Source organism: Danio rerio, chromosome 7 (genome assembly GCF_049306965.1).
Source record: "Danio rerio strain Tuebingen ecotype United States chromosome 7, GRCz12tu, whole genome shotgun sequence".
In the NCBI taxonomy this organism is placed as follows: domain Eukaryota; kingdom Metazoa; phylum Chordata; class Actinopteri; order Cypriniformes; family Danionidae; genus Danio; species Danio rerio.
Window position 1 is genome coordinate 44,347,501 of NC_133182.1, and position 18,338 is coordinate 44,365,838.

At 38.2% G+C, this 18,338-nt stretch overlaps 1 protein-coding gene across 5 annotated transcripts in view; it reads right to left on the reverse strand.

Moving 5' to 3' along the window:
* The window catches only part of cdh11 (cadherin 11, type 2, OB-cadherin (osteoblast)), a 97,870-nt gene that overhangs the window by 20,535 nt on the left and 58,997 nt on the right, over window positions 1–18,338 (reverse strand). For 4 of the 5 annotated variants that reach the window (XM_073906166.1, XM_073906164.1, XM_005166446.6 and 1 more), the window contains 5 exons: window positions 6,498–6,960; window positions 5,225–5,519; window positions 4,362–4,481; window positions 2,469–2,636; window positions 721–908 (listed from right to left, as the gene is read on the reverse strand). In XM_073906166.1, coding sequence (XP_073762267.1) covers window positions 721–908; window positions 2,469–2,636; window positions 4,362–4,481; window positions 5,225–5,519; window positions 6,498–6,749 — 1,023 coding nt within the window. In that variant the 5' untranslated portion in view covers window positions 6,750–6,960. 5 annotated transcript variants of the gene reach the window in all.

Consider the following 18,338-nt stretch of genomic DNA (forward strand, 5'->3'; position numbering starts at 1 on the left):
CCTTTCTTCAATACATTTTTTTCTCTTTCTTTATTTGTGGAAGATCATTTGAAATCTTGAGCCTTGGGGTGAAGAGTAGAAGATCACCAGCAGGTGGCAGTGTTACGGCTGCATACTGGGTCTCTTTGGCTCTCAGGCTAAAGCTGGTTGGTGGCAAGCAGGCTCCTCGGGGCAATGTAAGAATTTCTCTTGGCTGCAGGAAGTGATGGTACAGACGGGCGGCAGTCTAACCCGAGTGACTGTGTAATTGTCTGCATAATCCAGGGCCTCAGAGCAGGGAAGGAATAACCCGGGCAGCATGGCCCAGATGAGCTCCCCTCATACGGATAGAAAGAAGCAGCCATGAAAGTCAATGCTCATCTCACATATAATAGGCAAGGGATGGGCAATGTCATTGCAATTACAGGGGGAAAATGGTGAAAAATCACCCCGGCTTCCCAGTAGTCCTACACCTGCCCTCACAATCTTGCATATTCGAGCGCCTATGCAAATCGAAAGACAAATGGATAAGCAAATAAGCTAAATGCAAACGATTCCTTAAGAAGAGCACTCGAGAGACTGGACAGAGAGAGTCACAATAATTCTACCTGACAAGAACACCCTCCATTTTGCTCACAACATACACATACAACACACATACAATTCTGTTTACAATCACAGTTACATAACACATAACAAGACATCGCTTTCTCTTGTTCATCTTGCATTCACACACTTTACCTTCTTTAGTTTGATGACTGCCTCCTGGGTCTCTGAGTCCTTGGTGATTTCAAAGTAGTTCATGCCGTCTCCCTCTAAGATGCGATAATCCACCAGTCCGTTCTCCGCCAGATCGGGATCTCTAGCCTTCAGTCTGCCCACCTCCTCACCGGGAACCTTGTCCTCAGAGACCGCCATGGCGTAAACACCTGTGAAGGAGGAGAGTGAGTCCTGGGAGCTTTTTGGAAAGGTGGGGGGGGGGTGCAAGAGGTAATATGGTTTGTAATATCTTTGAGTCACAGGCAAGAAAAATCATGATCACACTGCCCACCAGGGAATATGAAGCCAGTTCGCTGTGTGATACCGGTGCTACCTTCAGCTAGCCGCCTGGCACCTGTGTGCACTAAGCTGGTGAGAAAAGGAGTGCATGTGTGAAATTTATATTTGTGCGCTCGAGTGAGCCTATATGTGTATGTGGGCGGGTGTATGAAGACTAAAACAGACACCTGCCTGAGGCTGGAGCTCACAGAAGGACCATATGGCCCCACTCCCTGTCTGCTGAAAGCCAAAGGCTTCAGCTGCATTTACAAAAATAACTCCCACATGGGGAGGAAGTCCTTGCAAAGAAAGGCCAGAGTGTGCAAAGAGGTCTGTACTTTCAATCAGACCCTCGACAGAGCAAAAAAGAAACCGAGCATTTTCTCATCAACACGTTTTCTAGGAGTTAAGTTTGCAGCAAATCGTGTGTCAAAGACTGTTTTGGATAGGGCAAACAACTCTGGGAATCGATACAGAGTCTAAAAGAGACTGTCCAAGCAGCATTTTTGGAGCAAGCGGAACCACATTCAATATCTGAAGCTCGAATTCTCAACTGTGCTCCGAGCCAAACTGCTGTCTACATTAAAAAATCTTTCTCGCTCGTGAAATGTTCCATCATGCAGCCGGCTCAAGACTATCGGTGAGGTAGATTTAAGGATCTGCTGGTCTAAGCTACTCATTGTGGGCAATAACCTTGCAATGTACAGTTTATTTTGGTCCATGAATAACAGTTCCTAGCAGCACCAAAAAACAGGGCTTGTGAAAGAGCTGGAGCACTGGGACCATGCTGCATTCTGCTTAAGTCAGGGAAAAGCTTGAAGGCCCTTTGCTACCGAGCCCGAGGCTCAGAGTGCACAAAAAAGAGAATGCTTGGAGGAGATTTATAGGGCCGATTTCTGGAACAAAAGACAGATAAAATCTATGTGCTTAGTGTGCAGTTTAATGTCACATCGGCAACGCATGAGCTCTAGCTCCCACAAGCCAGTTCCCGCTCTCTTTGGTATACGCAAACATGGTAAATATTTCATACAGTCTTTCACGCTTGAGTGGCTTGATGTCATCGCGCTTGTGCTAAACGTTTAAAAAAAACATTTGAATAATTAAGTTGTGATATTTTCATGTTAACATCTGTAGCTCATATTAGCAGATTTCGACTTGGTCCCCGAGGGCTTGTCAATGTTAATATGTGGTTTGAGGATTGAAGTGTGGAGAAGAAAGAGCTGTACACTGGCTAAAAGAAAACTCTTCTCCCTTGGTGCATGCATAGCAGAGGTCAGAGTAATGTTGTGTGTAGCCAGCCAAAGAGCAAGGCATGGCCACGGTGACTATAATAAAAGCTGACAAGGATAGAGGGGGACAGACATGATGGATGAAGGAGAGATGGAGACAGGGAAAGAGAGAAAAACGGAGAAAGAGGGAGCATTCACAGCTGGAAGAATAAATTTTCTCACCCTGAGCGAACTTTGGAGGGTTGTCATTGACATCAGTCAGGGTTATTTTAACCTGAGTTGTTCCTGACAGCCCGCCCATGTGTCCACCCATGTCCTTGGCCTGGATGACGACATCGTATTCCTGCCTGGCCTCCCTGTCCATGTTGGGAAGAGCTGTCCGAATTATTCCTGTTTAAACGACACCAGAAATACATGCATAGAGTAAAATGGAATTATATAATCTTAACTCAGTAGATTGACTTGATGTTTCGACAATGTCACTAAGAAATATTCTGTTATTATTTTTTGAAAGTTATTGGTATTTTTACAGTAGCAGATTACAAAGTTTAAGTCAGTTAAGGTAGATTTCCCTATTCCAGTTAGGGTGGGCGTAAGTTAAGAGTAGGCTCACACAGAATCTGCGCGCACAGAATTCCGCAGATTTTTAGCCCATCATTAATTCTGTTTAGGTTTAAGTTTATTCAGTTTTTAAAATAATTACAGTATTATTATTATTGACTAATATAAAAATGTTCATCTGATTTATGTACAATGCAGTTTGTAAAGTAATATTTTCTGTCTTGTAGTAGATATATTATATGAGACTTACTTTGTTTATCAAATAAAGTGAATCTAATTGGATTTGCATTTTAAACAATATATAAAAGTTAAAAATATATTATTTTTATTTCATATATTAATGTTTCAGTTATGATACTCCCAAAATAATTCCGCAGAAATCCACAGATTTTTACTAAAATTCTCCACAGAAATAGCAAAAAATGTCAGCAGATTCTGTCTGGTCCTAGTTAAGAGCAAACGTATACAGGGATTTACCTCTATTATGCACGCACTGTGTACTCTGAGCTTTTATAAAGCATGACAACTGACCTTGGATTTACACTTAAGAAAAATGCTGCACAATACAATTTCAATGATTTCAGTTGATGTGTTACACTTCTAGTTAACGTTTAGATCATACAATTTGTGAATACTTGCTTGTTATTGAAGTTCATGAACCATGCAACACAACTGTAACATTTCTCCCTAATGTAAAGTGAATATATCAGTGGTAAACACTAAGCAGTGACATTTTTATGTATCCTAAATTTCCTAAATCTAAGACCACAAATAAGAAACACTATGGTAGGAGTTGATCTAAATGCATAGCTGTTTCCAAGAATAGACTTTTTTTTCCTTTTTTTAACCATTTGGCAGAATAATTTGTGAACATCTTTCCATCCACATGAAATCACCCACAGGATAACAAACCAAAGAGAACATGCAACTATCATGAGTCACCGAGAGCAATAGAGAGCTGGCACCAAAGTTGCTGTGGATCCACTCTGCTCAATTCCTCCGTAATTGGCACACATTTGCTAAAAATTACAGTCTATTTGGCAAATAAGCTATTTGCAAGAAGCTACATTCAAAAATTCACCAAATTGTATAATTTAAATCTTGTGTTATAGATCAAACAAAAAGCACATTTATAGTAATGTTTATTTTTATAAATTTCTCAAGCTCACTCTGTAAAACCTCTTGAATATCCAGAGCATTCACTGATTATATGTCTTTGGAATATCCATGAAATAACTGTGTTAATGCTTTGTTAGTACCACACAGATGTTTATTAGCAGCATCTGCTCCATCTTTTCTGATTGCTGTAAGGGGTTTCCACAGCCACTGGGACATTGTAGGATTATGTGGCCATGGGTTAATTTAGCTCTGAGAAAGCAAGGTGCTCTTCTGAAGCGTGAAAGGACTACCCTCTTCGTTCCCAATTCTCGTTCCGTAGTAATTGAATTGAAGCTAAACATGACTTGAAATTGCACATGATGCATTTTTGAATGCATGGCTAACTCCACTGAACTAACACTGAAGCAGTGAAAATATCATTACTGGCGACTGTACCTGTTTGCGGCTCCACAGAAAAATAAGGCTGGCCCTGCAGGATGCTGTAGACCAGTCTGGCGCTGTTACCATATGTGGGGTCATCTGCGTCTGTAGCTGTGACCTTTATCACTGAAGTACCTTAAAAAGGAAGAACACCACCCATTAGCCATGAGAAAGAACCAGCACATCTGGATGTGCCCAGATATCTTGGTCTGATATACAACTCCCATTGAGGCAGCACGGATAAAAGAGATTCTGCAACTTGGCTATTTCTCAGACTTTAAAGTTGAGCTTGAAAGATTTTTTATTTTTTTTTAAAAGGCAACAAGAGTATTTCAAAGTCTAAAGCTAGACGATACAAGCTATTGCCTTGTTTGTACATGCAAAGCTTTGCCTTCAAGCCAGACTAATTTCCATGAAATTTGATTCTGTTTACACACTAAAATCAATTTACTCAGCATGTTTACCAACCTGTCTAAAAGTATAAGGAATTGACTCAGACAAAACTACCCTTTCGAGGTTCCCAGTAGAATTAGGCGAGCTGCAAATGTGGGGTATCGGGGTAACAGATCGTTACCCTGTGACAGGAGAGCATTACTGATGATGTATGGCCCAGTGAAAAGGCAGTAAACACAAACATATGCACACAAACAAATGCAGGCACGCATGCACACACACACACACACACACACACACACACACACACACCCAGACAAGTCAGCAGTCGCAAAACAACAGTTGCAACAAGAGTACAGACTCACTTTCTGAGAGTCAGATTTCAGCTCTTTTGAATAATGCATGAGGAACAAGCTGTCAGGCGTGGGCTCATAGAGAAAGAGAAGAGGCTGACAAATATGCTTTTCCAGAGGTTCGCAACTCACCAACATTGGACATCTCAGCCACTCGCGCATAGTAAGGGCCGTGAAGGAACTCTGGAGGATTGTCGTTGATGTCCTGCACCTTGACAATGAACTCTGAGGGAGGCTCTAGGGGTTTGTTGGTGTCTCGAGCCACAGCCTGGGCGGTCAGCGTGTACTGTGCCTGCTCTTCTCTGTCCAGAGTCTTTGTGGCATGAATGTTGCCTGTTTTGTCATCGATGACAAATATAGTACCTGCTCCTTCCCCTGAAAGGATGTATTTAATGTTTCCATCTCCTGAATCCACATCCGAATGAAGCTGAAGGGAGAGAAAGAGAGTGTGAGTGAGAGGTTTCCAACAACAGCAAGCAGGTCAAACAGAAATGCTGACTCGACACAGAAAGCTTTTTGGCTGGTCTTGAGCGACCGATGATAGAATCTTCTCAAAAGTATCACATTAGCACACTAATATCTTACAGTAATAGGCACTTTGATGCTTGGCTGCTTTGACAGCCAATTCAGCAATGTAAGATCTCTCTCATAAGTGCAGGCCATAGCTGTGAGAACTGTGGGTGCTGCCTATATCTAGGGCATTTAAGATGATATGCCTAAATTTTTATTTTTTAACATGTTTTTTTCTAATTTTCAACATTAATCTGGGGGAAGTGACATGACTCTGCTAAAATGGGAATATTCAAATGGGAATACCCACCCATCAACACCCCCCTGATAAAATATGTTCCCACAGCAATTGTGCAGCCCTGCATTGCTTTTGAGTTAACATCAACGTTTTCTATTAATGTAAGAACAAACTCCATGATCGCTATGTATGAATGTTTATATGTCACACAAATACTGTATAGGGCTGATGTGAATTAAGGGATGTTGATTATGCTGGTTAAAATGAAATTAAACTCATGACACGGAATATCCCCACTCAATAAGTCTAAACCTCCAGTTAGGTTCAGGTGGGAATTTAAAGGCCAACGTGCTTGCAGGTTCGCCATGTAAGTATCCGGCAGGCCCATAAATCGTCCATTTCCCCTATGCAAGAACCATAGGGGACTGCACCGTTATTAAAAAGGAAATCCAATTTATAACCTTTAATCAAGTGGGCCACTGATTGCTTTTGTGGAACAAATGGAGGATATCGCAAGGACTCTGTCTGTAATGAAAACCCCAATGACTTTCATTCACAGCATAACCTTAAGAGTAAAAAAATAGAGGGAGGGAAATGGAGAACAAGGAGCTGGGACAACAAGAAACGGATGGAGAAAAGCAGCTTGATTCTACTTACTCGACCTACTAAGACGGGATCTGGGCCTGTGTACTCCTCAATGACAAAGAACTGGTTCCAGACCCATCCTCTTTTGGAGCGGTGAAGCACCTGGCCCTCTTTGCCTCTCTCTCTGTGTCTGTGCAAAGAAAGATGTCGCCGGTGGCCACGCTCCCGTGGACCTGAGCCCCTGTGTGTTGCTGCCGCTGCAGCACTCCATAGTGCAGCCCCCAAACACAAGAAGAACACCTGCAATCTCAGTCCCTCCCACATCCTGCCAAACTGTCCACTTCCTCTGGACCTTCCTGTTCACACCCCTCCGGTGAGTATCAAGGTCCAGGAGGAATCCTTCAAAGGGCGTCCTCTGAATGGTTCGGTCTCTAAAGAGGTCAATGGGGACAAGATGAGACCTCACTGGATTTGATTTCCCACGTTTAGATTCATCACAAAGTCATTCTTTTCTTCTCTTTCTCCCTCTCTGATTCTGAAACAAACAAACAAAAAGACATGATTGATCAGGTGAGGGAGTGTAGGTAGGGTCCAAAGATGTAAATCAGGGTTGGGGAACATTGATATCGAAGAGCCGGTGTGCCTGTTTGAGCTTCCACTCTAATCAAACACACCTGAATGAGTTAATCAAGATAAGGATTGTCTTTTATTTATTCTTTTCACACGTTTGGAGATAATCTTTACAGTGCAGTGGCCCTCTTGGATCAACTTTCCCCACCTCAGGTGTAAAATGACATTTTGATGTAAACCGTACTTCACTTCTTCTAAACCAGTGGTCCCCAACCTTTTTATCACCACGGACTGGTCAACGCTTGATGGGTAGGGGGTGAAGGATGGGAAAGGGGGGTTGTGATTTATAGGTTGCTGAATAACCATTAATCGGATAACACACTACCAAAACCATGCTGTCACTCTGATGCAAGTTTTATTCATTTATGCAGAAAATTACAAAGCACTGCAGTGTTTGGGTGCTTTGTGTTTATCTGAGGTAATTTGTCTACCAAAATGTGTATATTCCATACTAAGTATGAAGCTGATTGGTTAGTTTTTGTCACGCTCACGGCATTCATTCAGCTGGGTCCGACTAGAAGGTGCGAGCACCTCCATTGGAAAAAATGATCTTGCGCAAACTCTAAAAAAAAAAGCAATAAATGATAATGCCAATGGCCCCTAAAAGGCGGCTGTCATTTGCAATCTCCAGCAGTTGATCTTCTTGCACAGACATGGTGGATTCACCTGATCTTTTAAAAAATGGGTTTTGGATCTATTCCTTGACAGTTCACGGGTTCTTCACTGGGTCTTTTTGCCCATAGCAAAGAAACTTTCCAAAGACTTGTTTCTTGCTCATTTTGCTGCTTGTGGGTTAAATTTTGGTGCTCAAATTACCAAGAGTAAGCGAGAGAATATGGTAATTTTTTTTTACATAAAAGATTGCTTGGACTAAGATAATAGATCAAACGTAAATGATTAATGATTTTATGTGCGGTCTAGTATCAATTAATCTACGGAGCGGTACCAGTCTGCCGATCGGTGGTTGAGGACCACTGTTCTTGACTATTAGTAAAGTAATAAAATGTGTGTCGCTGATCATATAAAATCTTTTGTAAAGGTCAGACTGTAAAGGTAAAGTTTCAGTGATCTGCTTAGGATCAACCCACATTTAAAAAAAACATGATCACCAACCTTATGGAGTTTATATAACTGAATACGGAGTAAAACTCAATTAATGCAAAACTGGGACTAATGAAATACAAAAACATTCTGAAGTTCACGTGAGTACGTAATTTTACATTTTTGCTCAAAGTGTTATGTTTAAAATGTATATTTTGTAATGAAAGAAATCAATTAAATTAAACATATGGTGGTGTGAACTATTTTGCTCCCCATTGTGTGCATGTGTATGTGTGTGTTTGTGTATAAAAGGTTGAGGCTACATCAAGGCTGAAAAAATGTCATGTTCAGACAGCACTTAGCACTGCTTGGATATACACAAACAAGACAATTTTTTGCCAGACCACACTGGAATCACATTAAATTGAGTGTGGTAAAATGTATTAATTCATTTTGTAACAGTGTACTCCAAACTAATTAAACATCAGAGGTTATAAGCCCATTTGTGCCTATTCAATTAATTCAATTAGACATTACACAGTCAGTGGTCTAACAGCAAACCATTGTTGCAGTAACCCATTCTCTATGTTGCAGAATACGAACCCCAAGGTTCTGGCAGGTCTCATGACCCTTATTTGAAAGTGCATGTGAGAGAACTTACTGTATGATTCCAGCATATCAGCTTTATATATATATATATATATATATATATATATATATATATATATATATATATATATATATATATATATATATATATATATATATATTTTTTTTTTTTTTTTTTTTGTCTTTGAATAATTATTTGTGAGATGGTGTAAATGTAATATGTGACACCTGTGAAAATCAAATATCTTAAAGGATGAATAAACTAACATTGAAACTGATGCTAATAAAAACAATGAATGATTTGGGATTAGAAAGTTTTTATGATACTTGATATGAAAATGCTAAACTGTAAAAAAAATCTGTACTTTGAAAAAAAAAGCTGGGATGTTGGGAAAAAAAATTAAATAACAGCTACCATGAAATAACAGTCGGTAAATGACAGAAATTCATTCATTCATTTTCTTGTCGGTTTAGCCTCTTTATTAATCTGGGGTCACCACAGCGGAATGAACCGCCAACTTATCCAGCAAGATTTTACACAGCGGATGCCCTTCCAGCTGCAACCCGTCTCTGGGAAACATCCACACACACACTACGGACAATTTAGCCTACCGATTTACTATAAAATAACAGATATTAAATGACAGAAATTTACTGTAAAACAACAGATTTTAAATGACAGAAATTTACTGTGCAATAACAGACCTTAAATTACAGAAATTTACTGTAAAATACATTTCTGTAATTTAACGTCCATTATTTTATGTTAAATTTCTGTAATTAAATGGCCGTTATTTCAGCTGCCAGAAAAAAAAAGAGGAAAATTACTGTTTTTTTTTTTACAGTGCATACAATTTTGTGTTTTTGTTGTTTTGTTTTGGGTTATCTAAATGTGACAAATCGCATTTGTCAAAAAATACTTGAAAAACGTGGTTCAATTTTTAGGCTCTGATTTATGATTAAGGTTTGTAAACAAAAATTTTTTTTTTTTTTAACGTTTTTTTTTTTTTCTTAATAAAAAACATTTAAAATAAAGAAACATTATTTTCTTTTTGTAAAACGGTATCAACTTAAAATTTAGAACCTTACTTGGCAAAATGCTTGCCTTTGATTTTACAGTAATTTTTTTAAATATATATTAGAGGACTTTTAAAAATTTTATTTACCCTTTAATTATTGACATTTCAACAATCTTAACTGTCCCTTTTTATTAAAACCAGGTCTGTATTCCATACATTTCATGTTTTACAAAAATGTAAGAGATGAAACATGCATCAACATGGGCACATTAGACTGATCACACTAATTCTAAAAAAGGTTTAAGATAATAAACTGACAATTCCATGCCAGATCTGTATTCATTGTAAACACCATACATATCCCAAAGTAACCACTTGAGGTGATGGGTGAAATCCCATAAACTGCATTCATGGCTCTCTAGTACTGCATGTGGTATGGGAGTGAGCCCCGCTGGGTATTTTCTCATCCACTGAGCTGCTAACAACCTTCAGCTTTGACAACAACAGCCATGGTGGCCCGCTGCATCCACCCACCTACAAACACACACACACACACACGTTGCCCCATCCTTACCCTAATCATAGCAAGTCAAATCCTCACTTCATACACACAAAGAGGAAGGGTTTGCGAGAGTATGAAAGCCACCAGTAGGGTGGATAAGCGAGACAGAAAACTAAACCTAACCGATTGCCGGTGTGCAAAGCAAAGCCTGTAAATATTTCTCAAATAAAGTGCATACAGCGCAGAACAAGGAAAGCGGGTCCCCTAACTCAGGCAGTCCACTGAACTGTCAGGCCCTATAACGACTACATTATATCGTTTCTCGCTCTCCTCAGTCTTGGCTGTAAATTGGCAGCAGCGCAAGAGAAGGAAGACATTCTATCTGCTCCTTTCATTATTGACCGGCCACCAAAATTTCAGGATGTTCTGTTAGTTGGAGTGGTTTTACAGCCTATTTCTACTCCCACTCATAGGTGCATCTTGTGAACCTTAGGAGTCCAGAGCATTTACACCGTTGCAAATTTTGTCATTTTGGTGCAGTTTTAAAATGTATTTTTGTCTTATTTTGTTTAGTTTTAATTTCTGAAATAAATATGTAATGATTCTGAGTACTGTTGAAATAATTATCAGAGTATGCCTTTGAAAATATTAAGGTGATATATTGCTTTTGTGTTGATTCACCTCCTGTCATTCAAAATCTCACTGGTTATGCAGTGACAGAGCTGAAAGCCTCTTTTTACTGCCAAAAGGGTTCATTCATGCAAGACATGTTTTTTTATACCATTTATTCATTATTTTTTTCTTTGGCTTAGTCCCTTTATTCATCAGGAGTCACCACAGCAGAATGAATCGCCAACTTATCCAGCAAATGTTTTTCATAGCGGATGCCCTTCCAGCTGTATCCCAGTATGGGAAATATCTATACAGTCTCATACACACACATACACCACAGCCAATTTAGTTTATTTAATTCAACTAGACCACATCTTTAGACTGTGGGGGAAACTGAAGCACCTGAAGGAAACCCACGCCAACACGGGGAGAACATGCAAACTCAACACAAAAATGCCAACTGATCCGGCTGGAACTCGAACCAGTGGTCCTCTTGCTGTGAGTGCTAACCACTGAGCCACCGTGTCGCCCTTTTTTATACCAATGTGCTATTTTTCCATTGTTTTTAAATATAAACATGTAATCTGCTCAATTTAAGTGCATGCGATTTTTCTTTAAATGCTGCAATGCAGCATTTAAAAACACATGAGATTTTTAGTCACCCACTTTTACACTCAAGTGCTCACCTATGTCAGTTGCAAAGTAGTAAAACTCATAGGAAGGGCAATCATTGCAAGCTTTTTTTATTGTATAATGATTTACATTTCAGATGCAACATTTGATAAAATTAAATAATTTAACAAATGCTTACATTAACAAGTGACCAGTGCATTCATTCATTCATTAATCCAGTCCCTTTATTAACCTAGGGTCGCCACAGTGGAACGAACCACCAACTTATCCAGCATATGTTTTACCCTGCGGATGACCTTCCAGCTGCAACCCATCCCTGGGAAACATTCATACACACTCATACACTACGGACATTTTAGCTTACCCAATTCACCCATAGCACATGTCTTGGGACATGAGGAAAACCAGAGCACCCAGAGGCAACCCACGCAAACACAGAGAGAGCATGCAAACTCGATACAGAAACGCCAACTGACCCAGCTGAGGCTTGAATCAGCGACCTTCTTGCTGTGAGGCGAAAGCACTACCTACCACCACGTCGCCCCCAGTGCATTAATGATCAAATATATGAGTGATTGTGCCAAACATATGCCACAATCTCCCCCCCCCCCCCCTCTCTGTCTGCAATGCCTTGGTTCACTCAGAGAAGAACAGTGATTTGATTTTAAAGAGTACTGACTGGCTTTTTTAAAGATGTCCCTTTGCATTAATTTGCTGCATTTATTAGATCAAAATATGCAAATATTGCCATGGGGTAATTTTACCCAGTGTCAAAAATGTTTAGGTAAAACCAGAAAAAAATAGATAAATACAATTTTAAAATAGGTATTTATACCTACAAGTGCCAGCAGGTCAAATGCACCTACACAATGCCTGTATTTAACCCTGTATGTCTTAACACTGGCATTGCCATTTGCTCACTGAATTAGTGGATACCATTAACAAACAAATAAACAATTTCAAGCACAAACAAACTTTGCATGTAAAATCATTTTTATTTGTCATTTCCCACAGTTTTTACTGCAAAAGGTGGCTTTGCAAATGTTTTTATTTTTTTTTATTATTTTTTTTTTACACTTTATCTCAGATGTAATAACCAATAATAATAAAAAAAAAAACCCCGATAACACAGATTTTGTTGGTATTTTTCTCATATTTAAATTATAAAACTGAACAAATAAATAATCAGTTACAGTAGGTGCTGTTTGCTTGATTGCATTTATCATTTAATCATAAATCATATGTAGTCAGGTCAATTATTATTGTTCATTTTTGTCTGTACTACTTTACACATTTAAATAGCATGGGTAATTTTAACATATGATTAACAACATTTTATTATAATGTTATAACATCCAAAGATGAATTTACTTCTAATTATCATTGTCAGTGTAGACTTCTTTAGCTTATAGTGACTCTTTTTAGTGTTAACAATAGCAAAACATTTTACATTTACATTTCAATATACAGTAAAGTAAATGCATGCTAATAATAATAAAATGAAATGACATGTCAGCCATAACTTCAGGCTTCAATGTCACGTGATTCTAAAGAAAGTTTCTTAGGAAATGTTTTACAATTTTGAATATAAAGTTCAAAATAAATCAACAACAAGATCTTCCTCAACTCGAAAGTTTGACTGACATCCTTACATTAGATCAGGGGTCTCAAACTCAATTTACCTGGGGGCCGCAGGAGGCAAAGTCTGGGTGAGGCTGGGCCGCCAACTATTCCAGCACTTTTTTTTTTTTTTCACAGCAGACGCTCTTTCAGCCACGACCCAGTTCTGGGAAAGACCGATACACACCTATTCACACACACACACTCATACACTACAGCCAATTTAGTTTATCCAATTCACCTATAGCGCATGTCTTTGGACTGTGTGGGAAACTGAATCACCTGGAGGAAACTCACGCAAAAAGGAGAAAACATGCTAACTCCACATTGCTAACTCCTCTGGGCTAGCCGGGACTTGAACCAGTGACCTTCTTGATGTGAGGCAACAGTGCTAACCACTAAGCCACCATGCCGCCAATGTTGACAATATATTCAAAGCATATTTGTGGACTTTTGAATGCCTTTGCAAAGTAAGCATAATGCAATACAACACGATTTCCCAGCCTTGTCTTTCTCTGCTGCATGTCCTCCAACCTCAAACCCTCTTCTCAGAGCAAAAACACCAAAGCACTTGATGATTTATAAAAACATTGAGAAATTTCAGTAAATGGTCTAACCACAGAGACGGTCATTCAAGTTCTGACTGAAACATTTGTATAACGAAACAATTGCGGAGTCACTCAATGACGGTAAGTGATTCACCAACCCTGCAACATCTGTAAAAGTGATACTGTTATTTATCAAATACTTGTATCGGTCAGACATCTAAGCACGTCTCCGCTGAGAGAATTTCAGCTCTAGCATTCAAAAACATATTTGATGAAGGAAATAAAATGCAGCTATTGTATTTTAAGAGCAGCAATTTTAGTTTGTCTCTAGAAGACTAAGGAACTGCAAGCGTGTACTGTTACGCTTAATGGAGGGCAAGGGAAGAAAATGCCTCAGTGTTTTGCAACCACAAATGATCACCCTGCCTCACAGCCTATAATTACTAGTTTAGTGGGATGTATTCAGTGGAATACATTACGCATGCCTTGAACTAAATATTTAATTTTGCTCTAGAAAATGCCAAGACCTTAATCATAATGTGGAGTTATAGACTCGGTTGCCACTGCAAGGGCCTTGGGATGAAACAAAGCAACTTAAGAACTGATCTCAAACAAGTATAAAGATATAAAACAAATAAATAAACAGCTGAACGGACGGATGAACAGATTTCACAATTCTCAGGATAAATCCCGAACCAGATCCAGAAGCTCCGTCGTGACCTATTGCAAGCATTCAGAAGTCTGAGAAGAATCTAATTTCCTATCATATTTTCTGAGAGCGGAAGGACGGAGAAAAGGAAACAGAGAGAGAGAGAGAGAAATGGAGGAAGGGTTACAGAATGACACACGAAATCAAACAGAAGTGAAGTTATTTCTGTGGAAGACTGAGACCTGAGTTATTCTGTTCTTTGCCCAGTATTTTCAGTTAACAACCACTTACCCTGTTGGTTTCTGAATTTTAGAAGCTATCACTAAACGAAAGCAGAAAATTACAGCAATTCAGCTTCGAGCACACTCCGATTCTCTGGATCTTCAAGCACAAAGTTAGTATCTAATGAAAAGTGGCTTGAGAGCAAACACTAATGTGAAAATGGTGTGGTCAGCCATACTCAATTTTTCACTCATCTATCTGTCTTGCGTTTTATTTTTTTCTTTAACTTTCATTAACGTCCACGGTTGCAGGACTAGAGAAAAAGCACACCTGGGTAGAAGTGCTGTTAAGCAATAAAGATGATTCATCTCAGTTTATATTTAATATACAGTAGGCGATCCTCAGCAGCTACTGTATACTCAGTGTTTTCATATGAGTCTGCGAGATTGTATTTGTATCTGTGTGTGCACACTTACACTTTAGATATCAAACTAAAGTGACTTTTGAGCTAAACATTCATGGATTTCCTTTCCGTGGCATTTCCGTGAGGTGTTGTTTTACCATTACCTGCATAGAGGATAGCGATTTAGCTGGCAAAGTGAAATAAAGATGACCAATATGCTGTGTAGCGATTTTTTTCTGTCAAGTATGCGAGTTAGATTATCAAATAGATATATTTTAACTTTTAAACCTTACTTATTTGTAGAGCTTATAATTAATTTTGTAGTTATGCTTTGAAAACACATTACTTCTAACAACATAAACTGTTCACTATTTACAGTCAGTAGCTATTTGGAGGTTAACTAACTAAAATAAATGTTTTGTTGGATGCAAATCATCTGCAGCAATGCATTTGTAGGAACTACACTATCTAATTTTTTTGTCACTGGCTTTCAGTGATGTGCAAGGATTTTTATGGCATGTTTGACTATACATTTGAGCATATCCTCCCTATCTATATTTCCAAGAGCTTCCTGAATAAGATCTCAAGCACTGCTTGCCTGTTTGGTGGGTGGCTTTGAAGCTGTTATATGCGCTGAAGAGACTTTGGTGCCTGACACCCTGATGTATATTAAGAGGAGACATTTCAACAGCATCTACAAAAAGCAGCACATTTTTTTTTCTCATCCAAGTGCCCCAATGGATACATGCATGCACACATATAGAAACACACAAGTGTGTGCATCAGGCAAAATTATTTGCCCTGCTGTGATTTTTTAAATATTTTTTTTCTAATATTTCTCAAAGTATGTTTAATGAAGAGACAATTTTAAGGATCAGATTTTTTTTTTCTTTGCCTTGATGACAGTTCATAGTGTTAGTTTTTGGAAAAAAAAATAGTAAAACCTAAATATTGAGTAATATAAAATTATATTAGAAATATTATAGTAATATGTTTATATAAATACTATTAATACAAAACTTAAATTGTGTTTATTTATTATTTTTATTGTTATTTTCTTAGTATTTTTAATTATTTTTATTGTTATTTAATTATTTTTCATTTTGTTTATTGCTATTTAATTCGTATTGCTATTTTAAAGCTTAATTTATTCCATTCAAACTAAAATAATAGAGACAATAATAAGAAGATTTCTCCAGAAAATATCTATAATAGGAAATACTGTACAAATTTCATTGCTCTGTTAAATATCTGAGATATATTTGATATACACATTGCTCAACATAAATGAGTACACCCCTCACAAATCTCTCATTTAAAGTAATATTTTCTATAGAAAGCTTTACAATATTATATTGTAATATAATGTTCAAATTAATAAATAACCTATGATAACAGTCCAAAGTAAGTACACATACATTTATATTTTAAGGCAAAATTATTAAATGAAAAAAAAAAAATGTAAAGATCCAAATTCAAGAGAAACAAAAAATGTATAAAAAATTTTAAAAATTTTGTAGTTTGTATTTTTTTTTCCAATATTTTGCATGAATAATCTTTCTGTTTCTAAAGATATTCAGTGTTATGTGACTAAAATATTATTTTAATGAATCTGTTTTGGTCAAATGAACCAAAATATATTACCTACAGTATATTCACACTGAAATGGATAAAAAAATAAATAATAAAAGAATAAAAATTCTATTTCAAAATAGGGTGTACTCAGTTATGTTGAGCACTGTATTTAATTTAGTGACTGTATTTAAAATTTAACAAGGCTAATAATTCATTCATTCGTTTATTCATTCAGTTATTGAATGAAATTAATTTTAAATCAAATATTGTATTATTTTGAAAAGTTTCTCCACACAGATTTCAAAACTATTTTAGGCTAGTCTCTAAAAACTGAATGCATTGACCAATAAAAAGCAGTGTTGTTTGAAAATAACTTTTATGTGTGCTTCAAACATCACTCTAGAGACCCTATTTTTTACTCACAAAAATGCTAATGTGACTGCTCCTTTAAAGTTGTCTCTGAATACTAGCTGTCAATGAACGAAAATAATATTGTATAAACACGCTTCATCTTTAAGTAGGTGTGCTTCACCACAGACAGTGAGAGTTGTCTTCTAGCTTTGCGTTTTCAAAGCCAATGTGAGGTTTGAACTTTCATGAAGGTTCTTCTCTCTGATTCATCTACTCAATCTTTACTTTCACCTCAGGCACTCAGAGATCTACTCTCAAGACAGAAAGCCATCACATCTTAAAAAAACGATTATATAAAAACAAACCAGCAACACACAGTTTTAAAAATCTTTAAATGTCATTCAAACATCCTTTATCACAATAGCGTATTCACACTAATCAAAAAAGTGCCAAAAGCCAAAAGATTTCCATCAAAATCCTAAGATTTTCTTTTTTTTCCACCTGGCTAATTGCTATTTGAGGCACAGAAACGAGCAGGCTTTTAAAAAGTGGCGATGTAACAGGAAGTCATAACCTCTAAACACTACACGTGCTTGTGATGGACCTGGGAATTGAGATGCGTATCTATTCACTTCAAAGTTCTGCCATCAAAGCCTTTCCCGATGCTGTCACGGAGAAAAGAGCTTTTTGGTTTCTCATTACCCAGCAGTACTTCCCCTGGTCAGCGATTGTGCTCACAGGGCGAAACCTGACTCTTAATTGCCGTTCAATTACAGAGACTAATCGGTGGAGGTGTTTCGCAAACAAAAATCCCTCAGCCTGGCTCACTGCAGTGCACGGCTAAAGAGCTGATTTGTATTCTAAAAAGGTGACTAATGCTCGTGGCTTCTTTCTCCTTTCCTGCCTCCCGCACTTCCTCTGAGAGCTACGGGTTATGAATATGCTAACAATCGTGGTCTAGGTTCTTGGTCGTGGAGGTGAGCGAAGGCGCCCGAACGAACTGAAGTGTTGATGCTGCTGCTGCTGTTGATGTTGCTCGAAAAATCCACAGTTGCTTACAACCGCTGGAGTCTTCAGAGATAAACGCCCTAACACTTTCTCGTGATGTTATTTCAGAAGCGCCCAAGGCTCGGCCACTGTCTGTTCTGCAGCACGTGCCCTTGGAGAAGAGAACCGAGTATCACCTTACTAGGGCAAACAAGGCTCAGCACTCTCCTTATATTACCTAGAACAACATGAAGGTTAGACGCCTAAAGGCAACAGTGTGCACCTTGTATTCCCCACATGCCTCGATTATCCACTCGTCCAGGCGTATTCATTTCTGATAGAACATCAACTTCCGTCAGACGGACGAAACCCAGCAGAATGTCCTGCTAATAATCCCTGAAAATGTTTTCAGTGTGAGTGTCACAGCTTTGTACACATACGCAGGTGGACAAGGACATTTGGTGCAGACGCGCGTCTATTAAAACCCATTACAGCGTTCGCCATAATTATTA